The sequence below is a fragment of the Oncorhynchus mykiss genome, chromosome 3, assembly GCF_013265735.2.
Source record: "Oncorhynchus mykiss isolate Arlee chromosome 3, USDA_OmykA_1.1, whole genome shotgun sequence".
NCBI classification, from domain to species: Eukaryota; Metazoa; Chordata; class Actinopteri; order Salmoniformes; family Salmonidae; genus Oncorhynchus; species Oncorhynchus mykiss.
Window position 1 is genome coordinate 66506310 of NC_048567.1, and position 14140 is coordinate 66520449.

The 14140-nt window shown below is 39.3% G+C and overlaps 1 protein-coding gene across 1 annotated transcript in view; it reads right to left on the reverse strand.

Annotated features, from left to right (window-relative positions):
* LOC110520431 (F-box-like/WD repeat-containing protein TBL1X) overlaps window positions 1–14140 on the reverse strand; it is a 47428-nt gene that overhangs the window by 15842 nt on the left and 17446 nt on the right. Inside the window, exons 2-3 of the mRNA XM_036974988.1 lie at window positions 1801–1910; window positions 691–836 (exon numbers count right to left, since the gene is read on the reverse strand). Of these exons, the coding sequence (XP_036830883.1) occupies window positions 691–836; window positions 1801–1858 (204 nt within the window). The 5' untranslated portion in view covers window positions 1859–1910. The remainder of the gene's footprint in view (window positions 1–690; window positions 837–1800; window positions 1911–14140) is intronic.

Sequence of the window (14140 nt, forward strand, 5' to 3'; positions counted from 1 at the left end):
CCAAATATGCCATGGTTACCCCGTTGGATGTAAGAGTGCACTGATGGACAATAAATTCAAACTGTAGGATTTACATTTTTAATTTGCCAAGTACAATAGTGTATTGATTTTGGTATTGTTTGAGATTCATGACTTCGATAAAGTTATTTTGCACACAAATGACTGCTGAGCTAAGTATTGATCTTAGGCACTGTATTAGTGAGGGCAGTCTTATATAAATAACCCCATTGATTTACATGGAGAATGTTTGGTGTTTGTTCTGGGTGTGGTAGTCCAGGCCAGGGTTGTATTCTCCAGGCACCAAAAGGAAGAAAACAGATTCAAAAATAACCTTAATGAATAAAAATAATATATATACACACACGCATACACACTCAGTCAAAAGTTTGGACACAACTACTCATTCAGGGGTTTTTCTTTATTTTGACTATTTTCTACATTGTAGAATAATAGTGAAGACATCAAAACTATGAAATAACACATATGGAATCATGTAATAATGCCCCAAAAAGTGTTAAACAAATCAAAATATGGAATGAGTAGGTGTGTCCAAACATTTGACTAGTACCATATATATTATATATATATATAGTTGTGTTCTTTTGCTAAATGTTTTGCTACGGTATGCACTAATGATTGCGACCCAAGGCACTACCAGAAGGCAGCCTGGACTGGAGCCCCTAGGCTCACCTCGTTGATGCTGATCTCTGCCTCCACATACTGGAGGCCTTTCTGCAGGATAGAGATGAGGGCAGCAGGGGGCACTAGTGTTCCATTGATGTTGGACTGGCTGATGTGGCTCTCAATGCCAAAGGTGAACGCTGAGTGGGAGAAACCTGGAAAGGGACACACAGAGAACACAGTCAGTACAACGAGAACACCAGAGACCCTGCAACACAAACGTCTCACTCCTACACAGACATATCTACAGACATCTGCAATGTCTGAGGTGTTATTTCTAACTTTTTATATCAATGTTATGTAAACCATAAAATAAAAGGTAGCGTAGACAGCGAATCAATCATTCATTCCAAGTAGACTTTTTCAGGGGAAGAAATGTTAAAATGCCAGAGCTATCAAGCATTTATCCAATGACTGGCTTCAAAGAAAGCCCCAACAGTAATCAAATACAGCGGCTAGGATCTCAATAATTCATTCACCCTGTGAAAAATAGGGTAGCGTGAATGGCATGTTGACACAGGTACATATGAAGGGAAAGTGATATTCTGAACAGCCAACAGACAGGTAGAATAGGCTTGGTTTCAACTAATGGTAGTTTCTGGAGTTACTGACACCTCTACCTTCCTATTCCTGCACTCTCTCAAGCTTTTCATCATGTTTTTGGTGAATTTATTGAAGTAGCCTTCGGTAAAATGTGTGCCAAAATTCCCAAACCTTTAGAGGCCGTTTAGATCAGGGGTGTCAAACTCATTCCATGGAGGGCCTAGTGTCTTGGTTTTTCCATTCAATTAAGACCTAGACAACCAGGTGAGGGGGGTTCCTTACAAATCAGTGACCTTAGTTCCTCAATCAAGTACAATGGAGGAGTAAAAACCCACAGACACTCAGCCAGTGGAATAAGTTTGACACATGTGGTTTAGAAAGAGTCAATGCAGTCTAATCCATGACAACATAATCAACAAGGTCAACTACAAAGCCATTCTCAATTCCAACATTACCACAGAAACAAATACAGAAGAAATATGTAAAGCAGAAGTATAATAATAATTTCAGCAGACAGACAAGAGACAGAGCGAGACAGGACAAGTGTGTTACAGGGAGGTTGGCAGTCATACATACCTGACTCCTGAAGATATCTGTATACCAAGAAGTTCACTTCATCACTGGTTATACTCATCTTAGCCCACCTCGATGGAGGAGGTACTGTATCTAGTAAAGATCGGCCCACTCTAAGAAAGAAAGAGAGGAAGACAATGAGTTTTAGATTCATTACACAGCTCGCTACATCGTTTCACAAGATGACAAGATTCCCAATGAGTGGGAAAATGTAGGTTATATCTAGGTAGGTCACCAATCATTATTATCAAATGACTTGACAGCTACCATGTCCTCACATACAAAGATAAAGCAAGACCATAGTTCAGGCATGTACTTCCTACACACGCACACACACACACACACACACACACACATACACACACACACACACACATTGAGAATGTCAATGACCGGATCACTAAGCTAGTGAATCCATCTCTACTTCACAGGCTAAGTATCCCCCCCATCTCTTTACTGTGACCAGACAGAGGCGTCCATTTCCATTTAGCTTGCAGGGGAAAGTGGCAACAGTCTACCATTATTGACCTGGCCACTGAACTAGATGGGTAAAGAAGCCTAATAAAGCAGGACATGGCATTAAAGGCCTACTGTCGCTATCTAGTAAACTGCAGAGGAGAACTCAACACACCGGCTAGGGCTAATTACTGGTAAAGTTGGTCAACATTCACATCATTCTCGCTTTCACAGAAAACACAATTTACTGGTGACTGCGTCAACATTTCAATTTGGTATTCTTTCAAAACTACAGGGATCTGAAGAAAAACATAAAAACAGAACCCTTTAGAATCACAGCAATTGATTTATTGTTCCCACTGATAAGGGCCTTCAGGCTAGGGAGTGCTTTGCTACAAAGAATGATTCATGGCTGTACTAAATTCTACAGGGACTTCAGGTTACGAAAAAAAGAAAGTATGGGAACTGTAAAAATATCTGAACACTATGAAGTGGATATGAACACACACGTACTCAATTACATGCTCACTTACACATATGGACTTACACACACACACACACACACACACACACCTGATCTCGCTCTCTTCTCTCACTTCTCTCAACTTTTATAATTGAATGTGTTTATTGTTTGTCTATATTTTTTATGTAATTGTCTACACGCTTATATATGTTTACAACAAGCAAGGGGAATTGAATTCTAAATATCAGACGTTTGAAAGCTCTAATACCTCTGATGGCAGTAACTTTACAAGCACTAAATTATGGTCAATTTAGACTGAGAATAGTATCTAATTATGGTAAGGGGAGAAATAAGTATAGCCAGTTATAATTGTAGCAGTTTAGCCGATATAAAAAAAGAAGATCAGTCTTTACATGCCTAAAAGAAAAGGAATATAACATATACCGTTTACAGGAAACTCACTCTACATCCTGAAGTTATGTGGAAAAAGGAATGGGGTTGACAACTTTCTTGTCTCTTTCATCAAAGGTTAAAAACGTTTTAATACGCGGATCATCATCTAATTGGCATTCACATAACTCCTATAGATTTTCCACGTGGACATTGGGAATTTAATAAAAGTTTACTGGAGGACAACTTATTTTTAACTAACACAAAATCATTTATAACTGAATTTTTCCAGTATAATATAGGTTCAGCAAATCCCCTTATTGTTTGGGATACCTTTAAATGTACCTTCAAAAGGTCATTCAAATCAATATTCATCAATACTAAAAAAGCAGTTTCTGGCTAAAGAGACAAGACTAACAAGGAGAATCCATGAACTAACAGTACAGGTAGATAGCAATAAAAACGATACTACAGAGATAGAAAAGAAGTTAGAGGAAAAACAAAAAGAACTTTAGGAACTTATTCAAGAACGATCTAATGTAATCTACTACAAAAATAAAGCAAAATGGATGGAATATGGAGAAAAATGCACATAAGTCTTCCTGAATCGCATATATAGGAACGCTTAGGCAGATGTTCTCTTTTCCGTCTCATCCTCTGCCACTGAACGAAGATTACGGTATGGAATACTTTCCAAATAATATAAAAAATGTAAAATGAACAAATGCATTGAAAGATCAGCCGGGAGACCAAATTACAGAGGATTAATATTTTGAGGCTATTAAATCCTTTCAGTCTGGAAAAACCCCAAGGCTTGATGGCATACCGGTAGAGGTATATCAAGCCTTTTTTGATATACTAAAAGCTCCACTTAGGTATCACTTTTGCCTTATCGCAAGGTGCTCCATTATGCTGGAAAAGGCATTGTTCGTCATCAAACTGTTCCTGGATGGTTGGGAGAAGTTGCTCTCGGAGGATGTGTTGGTACCATTCTTTATTCATGGCTGTGTTCTTAGGCAAAATTGTGCGTGGGCCCACTCCCTTGGGTGAGAGGCAATCCCACACATGAATGGTCTCAGGATGTTTTACTGTTGGCATGACACGGGACTGATGGTAGCGCTCACCTTGTCTTCTCCGGACAAGCTTTTTTTCCGGATGCCCCAAACAATCGGAGAAAATCAGAGAAAATGACTTTACCCCAGTCCTCAGCAGTCCAATCCCTGTATCTTTTGCAGAATATCAGTCTGTCCCTGATGGTTTTTCTGGTGAGAAGTGGCTTCTTTGCTGCCCTTCTTGACACCAGGCCATCCTCCAAAAGTCTTCGCCTCACTGTGCGTGCAGATGCACTCACACCTGCCTGCTGCCATTCCTGAGCAAGCTCTATACTGGTGGTGCCCTGATCCCGCAGCTGAATCAACTTTAGGAGACGGTCCTGGCGCTTGCTGGACTTTCTTGGGCGCCCTGAAGCCTTCTTCACAACAATTGAACCGCTCTCCTTGAAGTTCTTGATGATCCGATAAATGGTTGATTTAGGTGCAATCTTACAATATCCTTGCCTGTGAAGCCCTTTTTTGTGCAAAGCAATGATGACGGCACGTGTTTCCTTGCAGGTAACCATGTTTGACAGAGGAAGAACAATGATTCCAAGCACCACCCTCCTTTTGAAGCTTGCAGTCTGTTATTCAAACTCAATCAGCATGACAGAGTGATCTCCAGCCTTGTCCTCATCAACACTCACACCTGTGTTAACGAGAGAATCACTGACATGATGGCAGCTTGTCCTTTTGTGGCAGGGCTGAAATAAAGTGGAAATGTTTCTTGGGATTCAGTTCATTTGCATGGCAAAGAGGGACTTTGCAATTAATTGCAATTCATCTGATCACTCTTCATAACATTCTGGAGTATATACAAATTGCCATCATACAAACTGAGGCAGCAGACTTTGTGAAAATTAATATTTGTGTCATTCTCACAACTTTTGGCCACGATTGTACAATATTACGTATTGGATCTTTAAAATATACGACTTTTACAGTTGAGCTATAAACCCTGCAATGTACCTATAAAATGGGCTGATGGTGAAGTAGACATACTTAGTATTAATATCACAAAATATATAAATAAGCTCTCCACAATTAATTTCAATAGAACATTTGTAAAAATAGACAAGATCCTGCAACCATGGAGAGGTAAATACCTGTCTATTTATGGAAAAATTGCCCTGATTAACTCCTTAGTCATTTCTCAGTTTACTCACTTACTTATGGCGCTGCCTAGTCCTGATGATTCGTTTTTCAAATCATGTGAGCAAAAAATATTCTGCTTTATCTGGGATGCAAAACCAGACAAAGTAAAACGTGCCTATCTATATAATGAATATTAATTGGGTGGGTTGAGATTATTAAATATAAAATCACTAAACCTCTCTCTAAAAGCTTCACTCATTCAAAAGTTGTGCTTGAACCCTAAATGGTTCTCAAGTAGATTACTAAGAAAAACTCATCCATAGTTTAAAAATGGCCTTTTGCCTTTGTGCAGATTGCCATGTCTCATTTTCGATTAATTGAAAATGATACCTTTTTCAAAGTATCTCTTTTTCAAAACAAGCATTGAAGAGCTGGCTACAATTTAAATGTCATCCCCCTGAAAAGATAGAACAAATATTACAACAAATATTATGGCTGAACTCAAATGTGCTGGTTGATAAAATACCTGTATTTATGGGAAAGATCTTTCAAAAGGCTATTTTGTTGTTAAATTATATTGTAAATTGGAATGGTAGAGTTATGTCCTTCATGGAGTTATCAGAATTGAACGGGAAGGTCTGCTCAATCAAAGAGTACAACCAATTGATTACAGCATTACCCCAAAAATGGAGGAGGTGGGTGGCAGAGGGAGGAGGTAGGGAACTGGTCTGTCTGCCCCATATAAAGGATCAAAACTGGTGGAGGAATAAAAAAAGCATAAATAGGAAAGTATACCAGTTTCATTTGAGGACCAGGATGTTGACAACTGTGCCATATCGATTGCAAAATAGTTGGGAAGAGATTTTTGATGTATTTGAGGGTATGAGTTGATATATAAAACAAGGCAAGATTCAAGACTTTGTGCTTTTCAGGTAAAATTATTATATAGAATTCTTGCCACCAACAAAATGTTGAATATTTGGGGCATAAAATCATCGAAGCTCTGCAGATTTGTTGTGAGGATACAGAATAAATAGACCATTTATTTTGGTATTGCCCTCAGGTAGCCTAAAAGTATTTATCTTCAACTCGCAATCTGTGGATTCTATTCGATTAGATAATTGAAATTGTAAGTTAAACATCACAGCATAGTTGAAAGATATGTGTTGCGTAGAAACCCGAAGTGGGTGGCCAGCAGAGATAGTTGGGATGGGTTGAGGGAAGCTGTGGGAGTGGAGTTGCTGTATGGGAGATAGAATGATGGTCAAAGATACAAGTTTTTTTTTTTTAAGTAAAAATACAACATATCAAAAAGTATGTTTGAATAACACTGAGGGGCAGTGTTTTTACAACTAATGCCGGTTTGCTTGATGCTGATGCTGTGCAGGTGTTTGTACACATGCAAATACACACACACTCTCATGCAACTGGTATGATGTAGTCGTTGAGCGGCTTCACTGCAAGTAGAATGTTTCGGATATTTGATTAAAAAAAATAATAATCCTGAAACTGTAGGTGCAACCCGTTTGTGTGAAATGCCCTTAAGCACTGCAATAATCAACTATTAATCAATTATTTTGTATCAAAGCCCAATGTATCTGTTGACGAGTAAAGTGAACTGAAGTTGCAAACTTTCCCTTCAAACTGAAGGCAAAGCAGACAAATACAGTGAGCCACCAAAGTACTGGGACAGTGACTCATTTGTTGTTGTTTTGGCTTTGTACTCCAGCACTTTAGATTTGAAATGATACAATGCATATAAGGTTAAAGTGCAGACGGTTCAGCTTCCATTTTTCATCCATATTGGGTGAACTGTATAGATATTACATTACTTTCTGTACATAGTCCCCCCATTTTAGGGGACCAAAATTATTGGGACAAATTCACTTACGTGAATCGTGAATAATAATAATAATAATAATAATAATAATGAGTGTATATCAGGTGACAGGTAGCCTAGTGGTTAGTGTTGGGCCAACAACCGAAAGGTTGCTAGATCGAATCCCCGAGCTGACAAGGTAAACATCTGTTGTTCTGTCCCTGAACAAGGAAGTTAATCCACTGTTCCAAGGCCGTCATTGTAAAAAAGAGTTTGTTCTTAACTGACTTGCCTAGTTAAACAAAGATAAAAATACCCCCAAGACATGTTAACCTCTCACCATTACAATTACAGGGGAGGTTAGCATATTTCATTCAAGACTATCTGTAATTATGGTAGCATCTACAATAATTACAAATAATATACAACTGTTTAGAAAAATATTATATTTTTATTTTAAATAAAAGTGACTCAAAAATGACAGAATACATTATTAACCATTAATTTCTATTTGGCACAAAATAATCTGAATCACGACCAAAACAAACAGCAAATGCATCCAACAAGTTGTAGAGTCACAAGCTTGATGTAATCATTGCATACTAGGAATATGGGACCAAATACTAAACTTTTGACTACTTCAATGCATATAAGTGAATTTGTCACGATACTTTTGGTCCCCTAAAATGGGGGGGGGGGGGGGTCTATGTACAGAAAGTGCTGTAATTTCTAAACGGTTCACCCGATCTGGATGAAAATACCCTCAAATTAAAGCTGACAGTCCAAAGTGATGAAGTACAGAAACAACAACGAAAATGTGTCAATGTCCCAATACTTCTGGAGCTCATTGTATGTGGTATATCACATTCTGTATTCGAGACCACGTAGACAACAATACATCGTTAAATGCTTCCTATTCATGTTGGCAGATCCAATCATTTACCTCTCCAAAAACAGCCAGTTATCCATCATAAAGTACCTTGCGGTCCCCCACAAGAGGTTAAGAATTCCTCAGATTAACAATACATTTGAACTTGATCCTAGAACTGACCTTTAGGAAGCTGGATCATGGCCATTGTTACTTTTTCTGCATTCAGCCTAGTCTGAGGTGTAGAACTGGACAAGAGGGACAAACTTCTTCCCAGATCAGAATCAGAGTAGAGCCAGTCAGTAAGAAATGCAGGCCTCTAACCACCATACCACACCACACAGAGCTGAACTGACTCTAAAGAGTTCCCTTTTGGTAGCATAGACACAAAATAGACACAGAATAGTGTTGTCCCAATTACCACTGGGCTCTGTGCCAGCCATGTCGAATATGTTACTAAACATGAATAATGCAAGTCTTCACCTTGGAGTAACAGTGTTGCTTCCGTCCCTCTCCTCGCCAACCTGGGCTTGAACCAGGAATCCAACAACTGCCTCCCACGATACACCTATTGCTCCACAAAAGCAGTGGTCCTTGCAGAGCATGGGAAACAACTACTTCAAGGTCTCAGAGCAAGTGACGTCACCGATTGAAACATTACTAGCGTGCACTGCTAACTAGCCAGCCATTTCACACCGATTACACTGGGATATTCTTTCACATGGACTCTCTGGCTTTATTGCACCGCACAGCAGACATGGAGCGCTCAAATGAAATATCCCCTGATATTGGCTGAGTGTGAATGTTCACATGAATTTTCCGCCAACAATCAGAGATGGTGCTATGATTTGGAGCTGGTGTGAAGATCAATCTCACGCTGAGACACATTCTCCTTGTGTGGATTCACACTAACCTTCCATGTATACATAAATCACACCACCACGTTATTGATTGAGAGGCATCGCTTGAGTCAGTATGATATGAAACCAAAAACACAATTAATAATCTGATCAATATTTTTTTATTTTTTTTATTACGAAAAACACCAAAGCTGGAAGCAGGTCCCATTTTCCCAAGCTAAGCCTTTGTGTCAGTCTGGGTGGGCTGCAAGACATCCCTACACACCACTTCTCTTTGGCAGGGCTGGAAGGGAAGGGCTATCGGCATCAAAGCAGGGAGCCATTGCCGCCATCACAACAAACAACTGGAAACATAATTACCAGGTGAAGCCCAGCGGGTCGGGGGGGGGGGGGGCACTAATCCATATATCAGATGGGCACATGACGGCATCAACCATTACAGAGCTTCCTGGGCATCTAGGCTTTCCTCAAAACACCACAGCCTATACACTCCTCCCACTTCTGACACAAATGCTAACCTAGGTATTTGCTTTGTGCTGTGGCAACTAGCAAGAGCACTTTAACGTCGTGATCTGTTGAGTGATATAGGTACAGTGAGGACAAATTGAGTTGGTGGATTGAGAACATTGGTGATATTGACACTGTCTGTAGAGCAATTCCACAGTAACAGAGTGATGCTTAGACTCAGATGTACTACTTTAAAATGTATGCCAAACAAAAACCAATGATTGCAAAGTTAAACAGTGCAGATGCAAAGTTTGGTGACAGAATGACAGCACAAACCATCATTCTGTTACCAGATTTTGCATCTGCACTTTATTAGGTATGTGTTTTTGTAAAATTTTCTGTGGAAATTGCTAAAAGTAGTCCTTGTGCATAGAGTTCTATGGTTTGTTTACCTTTACAATCATTCATTTTTGTTTAACATACATTTTAAAGTGAAAATCTTAGTCTCTGCATCACTCGTGGAATTGCCCTTTACAGTTCGCTTCCACATCAAACACATAGTCTATGCTAGGCGAAATAGCGTTTATACCATACTGATGAAATACTGATGGTATGATTTTCAATACCGTAAAAAAAATGTAGAAGATCAGTATAGCTATAAGCTATGTGATGTGTCAAATTAATTATATCCAACTGAGCGTTCCAGCTTTGCATTTGGTTTGTTAACTTGTTAGGTAAGGGGCTAAATGTTAATATTCTATGTTGAGATTCGAGCCTGAGTACCAGTCTCTATAGCTAACATTCCACTGTTTGCCCTACCTGGTCATTGCCGAAGAGACTGGCCTTTATGACATCTTCAAATATAAATATTCTATCATTAATGAGCTTGAGGAGAACAGAGGAGTTCATCCTGATTTTGGTAAAGCTCACAACTATCCTCCAAATACTGGAACTATCACCTTTTTTTCTCTCCACAGAACACGTTGGTATCCGGTTGCTAACCTTTTTCTCTCCACAGAACACGTTGGTATCCGGTTGCTAACCTTTTTTTCTCTCCACAGAACACGTTGGTATCCGGTTGCTAACCTTTTTCTCTCCACAGAACACGTTGGTATCCGGTTGCTAACCTTTTTTCTCTCCACAGAACACGTTGGTATCCGGTTGCTAACCTTTTTTTCTCTCCACAGAACACGTTGGTATCCGGTTGCTAACCTTTTTTCTCTCCACAGAACACGTTGGTATCCGGTTGCTAACCTTTTTTTTTTGTCCAAACGAAACCAGTCTATCAAATGTTGCTAGCTCATGTCAAAATCCTCAAACTAAATACTACAAGACTAGAAACATTCAATCCCCTCCTGGATCAAGATCCCTGTTGCCTAAATTGTTTTTGTTTTCTAAATAGCGCCCCTTGTGTGCACTTCCAGAATTACTGTATATGCCGTTAAGGTACAGAAAAGGTATGACGGTATGAAAATCTGGATACCGACAAACCCCTACTCTATGCCACAAATGCTATCAGTTAAATATCATAATTCGGTTCGGATATCAGTTATGATATCATTGGAAGAACATATCTCCCTAATGTAATCTTTCGGTACACATTATAATCTACATCATAGTGTAGTGCCATTCATCAAACCCATTTCAAATACATTATTTGTCTTGCTCCAAATTGTTTTCCTTGTTTGGGGCATGCATTCACAACGGTCCCAAGCAATTGCATTTAGCCTCCATATAGCATATCCCAGGAGTTGACTGATTGCAGCAGCAGAAAAATGTAAATAACACTGGACAGTTATGAGCTTCCCATTAGTTGTCAGCCCTGTGACTCATTAGGGAAATCATTAGCATGTTTAATGCACAGTAAAGTTGATTCCAGCCATTCACCCAGGCTACGATGTGTAGGTTTCAACTGAGTGTTATGCCTGAGAAAGTACAACACAATTGAACTGAATGTCCAATTTTCTTTTAGTTGTTATGAACCAAATGACAACTATAGTAGTTGCCTGAGCCATTAGAAATTAATTGGAAAGAGCAACACATCAGGTTGAATGTCCACATAAGTACAAACACTTATTGCAGAAGGTAAAATGGCTCAACCAAAACGATCTCAGGACTCAAGCCAAAACAGTCTTGCTGTCATGTAAGCATTTCATGAGCGTTCCATTTAAAATGTCATTTTTTGCTACATTCACAATTTTTCCGCAAAACACATCCAGTCTTTCCAGCACAGGCATGGATTAGTTGCTCTAGGATGAAGTTGTCTTTAAACGTTGATCTATGGTCTGATCTTTTTCCCCCCTCTCTAACTGTGAGGTTAAACATTTGGGGAAGGGTCAACTGATGGTACATAAGCACTCTGTAGCACTACAAAACAGAAATGGCTGCTGCTTATTGTAAATTCTTACCGTAAAAATATAAACTGCTTAACTATTCTCCTAGATCTACAGACAGTACAGAAGTCTTCATGATAAGGTCTCCACGGATAAGGTCACGACGGGGGGGATGTAATTACAGAGAGAAAAAAAATAAGTTGCAAATGCTGATTTTTGCTGGATAATCTGGCCTAAAAATAGATGTGGATGGTTTGTGTTTGGAACTCAAGGACAAAACAGTGTGCTCTCCCAGACTAGAGAAGTCTATTAACATCTACTTATTGGATATAGAGAGGAAAGAAAAAACAACCATGTCCATACACTGCAGGGAAAATGCACAAAACCCTAGCAAATTACAGTACAAATGTATATTTTCTTCTATACATAAGTTTCTAATCATCAACCACAACAAATAGTATTCAATATGAAGATAAATGAAGCGTAAAATAACATCGGCTTCAAGAAGACAACATGCTATCAAAATACCCTGAGACAGTAAAGCGAAGAGAAACTCTACCGCCAGGCATTTCTGTGTATAGGTTTTGAAGGGGATTGATGTAGAAAAACAGGACACACAAAAAAAGAGGTTTACAAAACCACAGGGAGGCACATTCTACCCTAACATGCTGAGGAGGACCCCATTTTCTCCTGTGCAGTCACCTCATGACAGATGTGCAAATATGACCTGGAAACAGCAGCCATTTTCTCTTGAACTACTCTTCTGAGTAAAACCTGCCATTGGTTAGACTGACCATTGGGGAAGGGAGAGAGAGGGGGAAGGAGGGAGGGAAATGGGGAGGATAACTAATGATGCCACAATCAGGTAGCCACAACAACTATTTGTGTATTATTGTCTGCCTTTCTCAAGGACTCGCTCAAACGACAGGTGGTGTGTGGTGGGAGGGAAACTGTGGGATGGTAGCACTACCGTATCTAGGGGAAACCACTTCTTCCACGCCTGCCTTACCTGCCTGGATAGAGGTGATTGACTGACAACAGTTTGAAGATTACACTGTGTTTCTGTAGTTTTAATATTGAAGGGTTACATTGGTTGTCAAATCCAACCGGATCTAGTAGGTCTACATAAGGGAGTCATTTCTTGACTACTACAGTGAATAGCAATATCAAAGTATTATTGCAGCTAGCAGCTTTTCAGCCACTGATCCGGTGACTAACTTTGCCCCCAGTTCTTCTCCGTCCTACAACACATCACACAGGACCAGATAGAATCCATGTACACGCCTCACTTGAACGTTCATGCATATTGATTAGGGATGCACGATATATCAGTGAATATATCGGAATCAGACGATATTAGCTAAAAGTGCCAGCATCGGTATCGACCCGATGTCTAGTTTAACGCTGATGTTAAAAAAAACTATGTCAAAGCTGCCGAGCATACCTACACTACCGTTCAAAAGTTTGGGGTCACTTAGAAATGTCCTTGTTTTTGAAAGAAAAGCAAAGTTTTTGTCCATTAAAATATCAAATTGATCAGAAATAGTGTAGACATTGTTAATGTGGTACATGACTGTTGTATATGACTATTGCAGCAGGAAATGGCTGATTTTGAATGGATTATCTACATAGGCGTACAGAGGTCCGTTAGCTAATCCAAGTTGATCAATTTAAATGGCTAATTGATCATTAGAAAAACCTTTTGCAATTATGTTAGCACAGGTGAAAATTGTGGTTCTAATTAAAGAAGCAATAAAACTAGCCTTCTTTAGACTAGTTGAGTATCTGAAGCATCAGCATTTGTGGGTTCGATTACAGGCTCAAAATGGCCAGAAACAAAGATCTTTCTTCTGAAACTCGTCAGTCTATTCTTGTTGTGAGAAATGAAACTGAAGATCTCGTACAATGCTGTGTACTACTCCCTTCACAGAACAGTGCAAACTGGTTCTAACCAGAATAGAAAGAGTGGGAGGCCCCAGTGCACAACTGAGCAAGAGGACAAGTACATTAGAGTGTCTAGTTTGAGAAACAGACACCTCCGAAGTCCTCAACTGGCAGCTTCATGAAATAGTACCCGCAAAACACCAGTCTCAACGTCAACAGTGTAGAGGCGACTCCGGGATGCTGGCCTTCTAGGCAGAGTTCCTCTGTCCAGTGTCTGTGTTCTTTTGCCCATCTTAATCTTTTCTTTTTATTAGCCAATCTGAGATATGGAATAGCATTCATTTCTCAGAACAAGAATAGACTGACGAGTTTCAGAAGAAAGATCTTTGTTTCTGGCCATTTTGAGCCTGTAATCGAACCCACAAATGCTGATGCTCAAGATACTCAACTAGTCTAAAGAAGGCCAGTTTTATTGCTTCTGTAATCAAGCTACAATAGTAATTTACAACATTAACAATGTCTACACTGTATTTCTGATCAATTTGACGTTATTTTAATGTACACATTTTTTTTGCTTTTCTTTCAAAAACAAGGACATTCCTAAATGACTCCAAACTTTTGAACGGTAGAGTATATA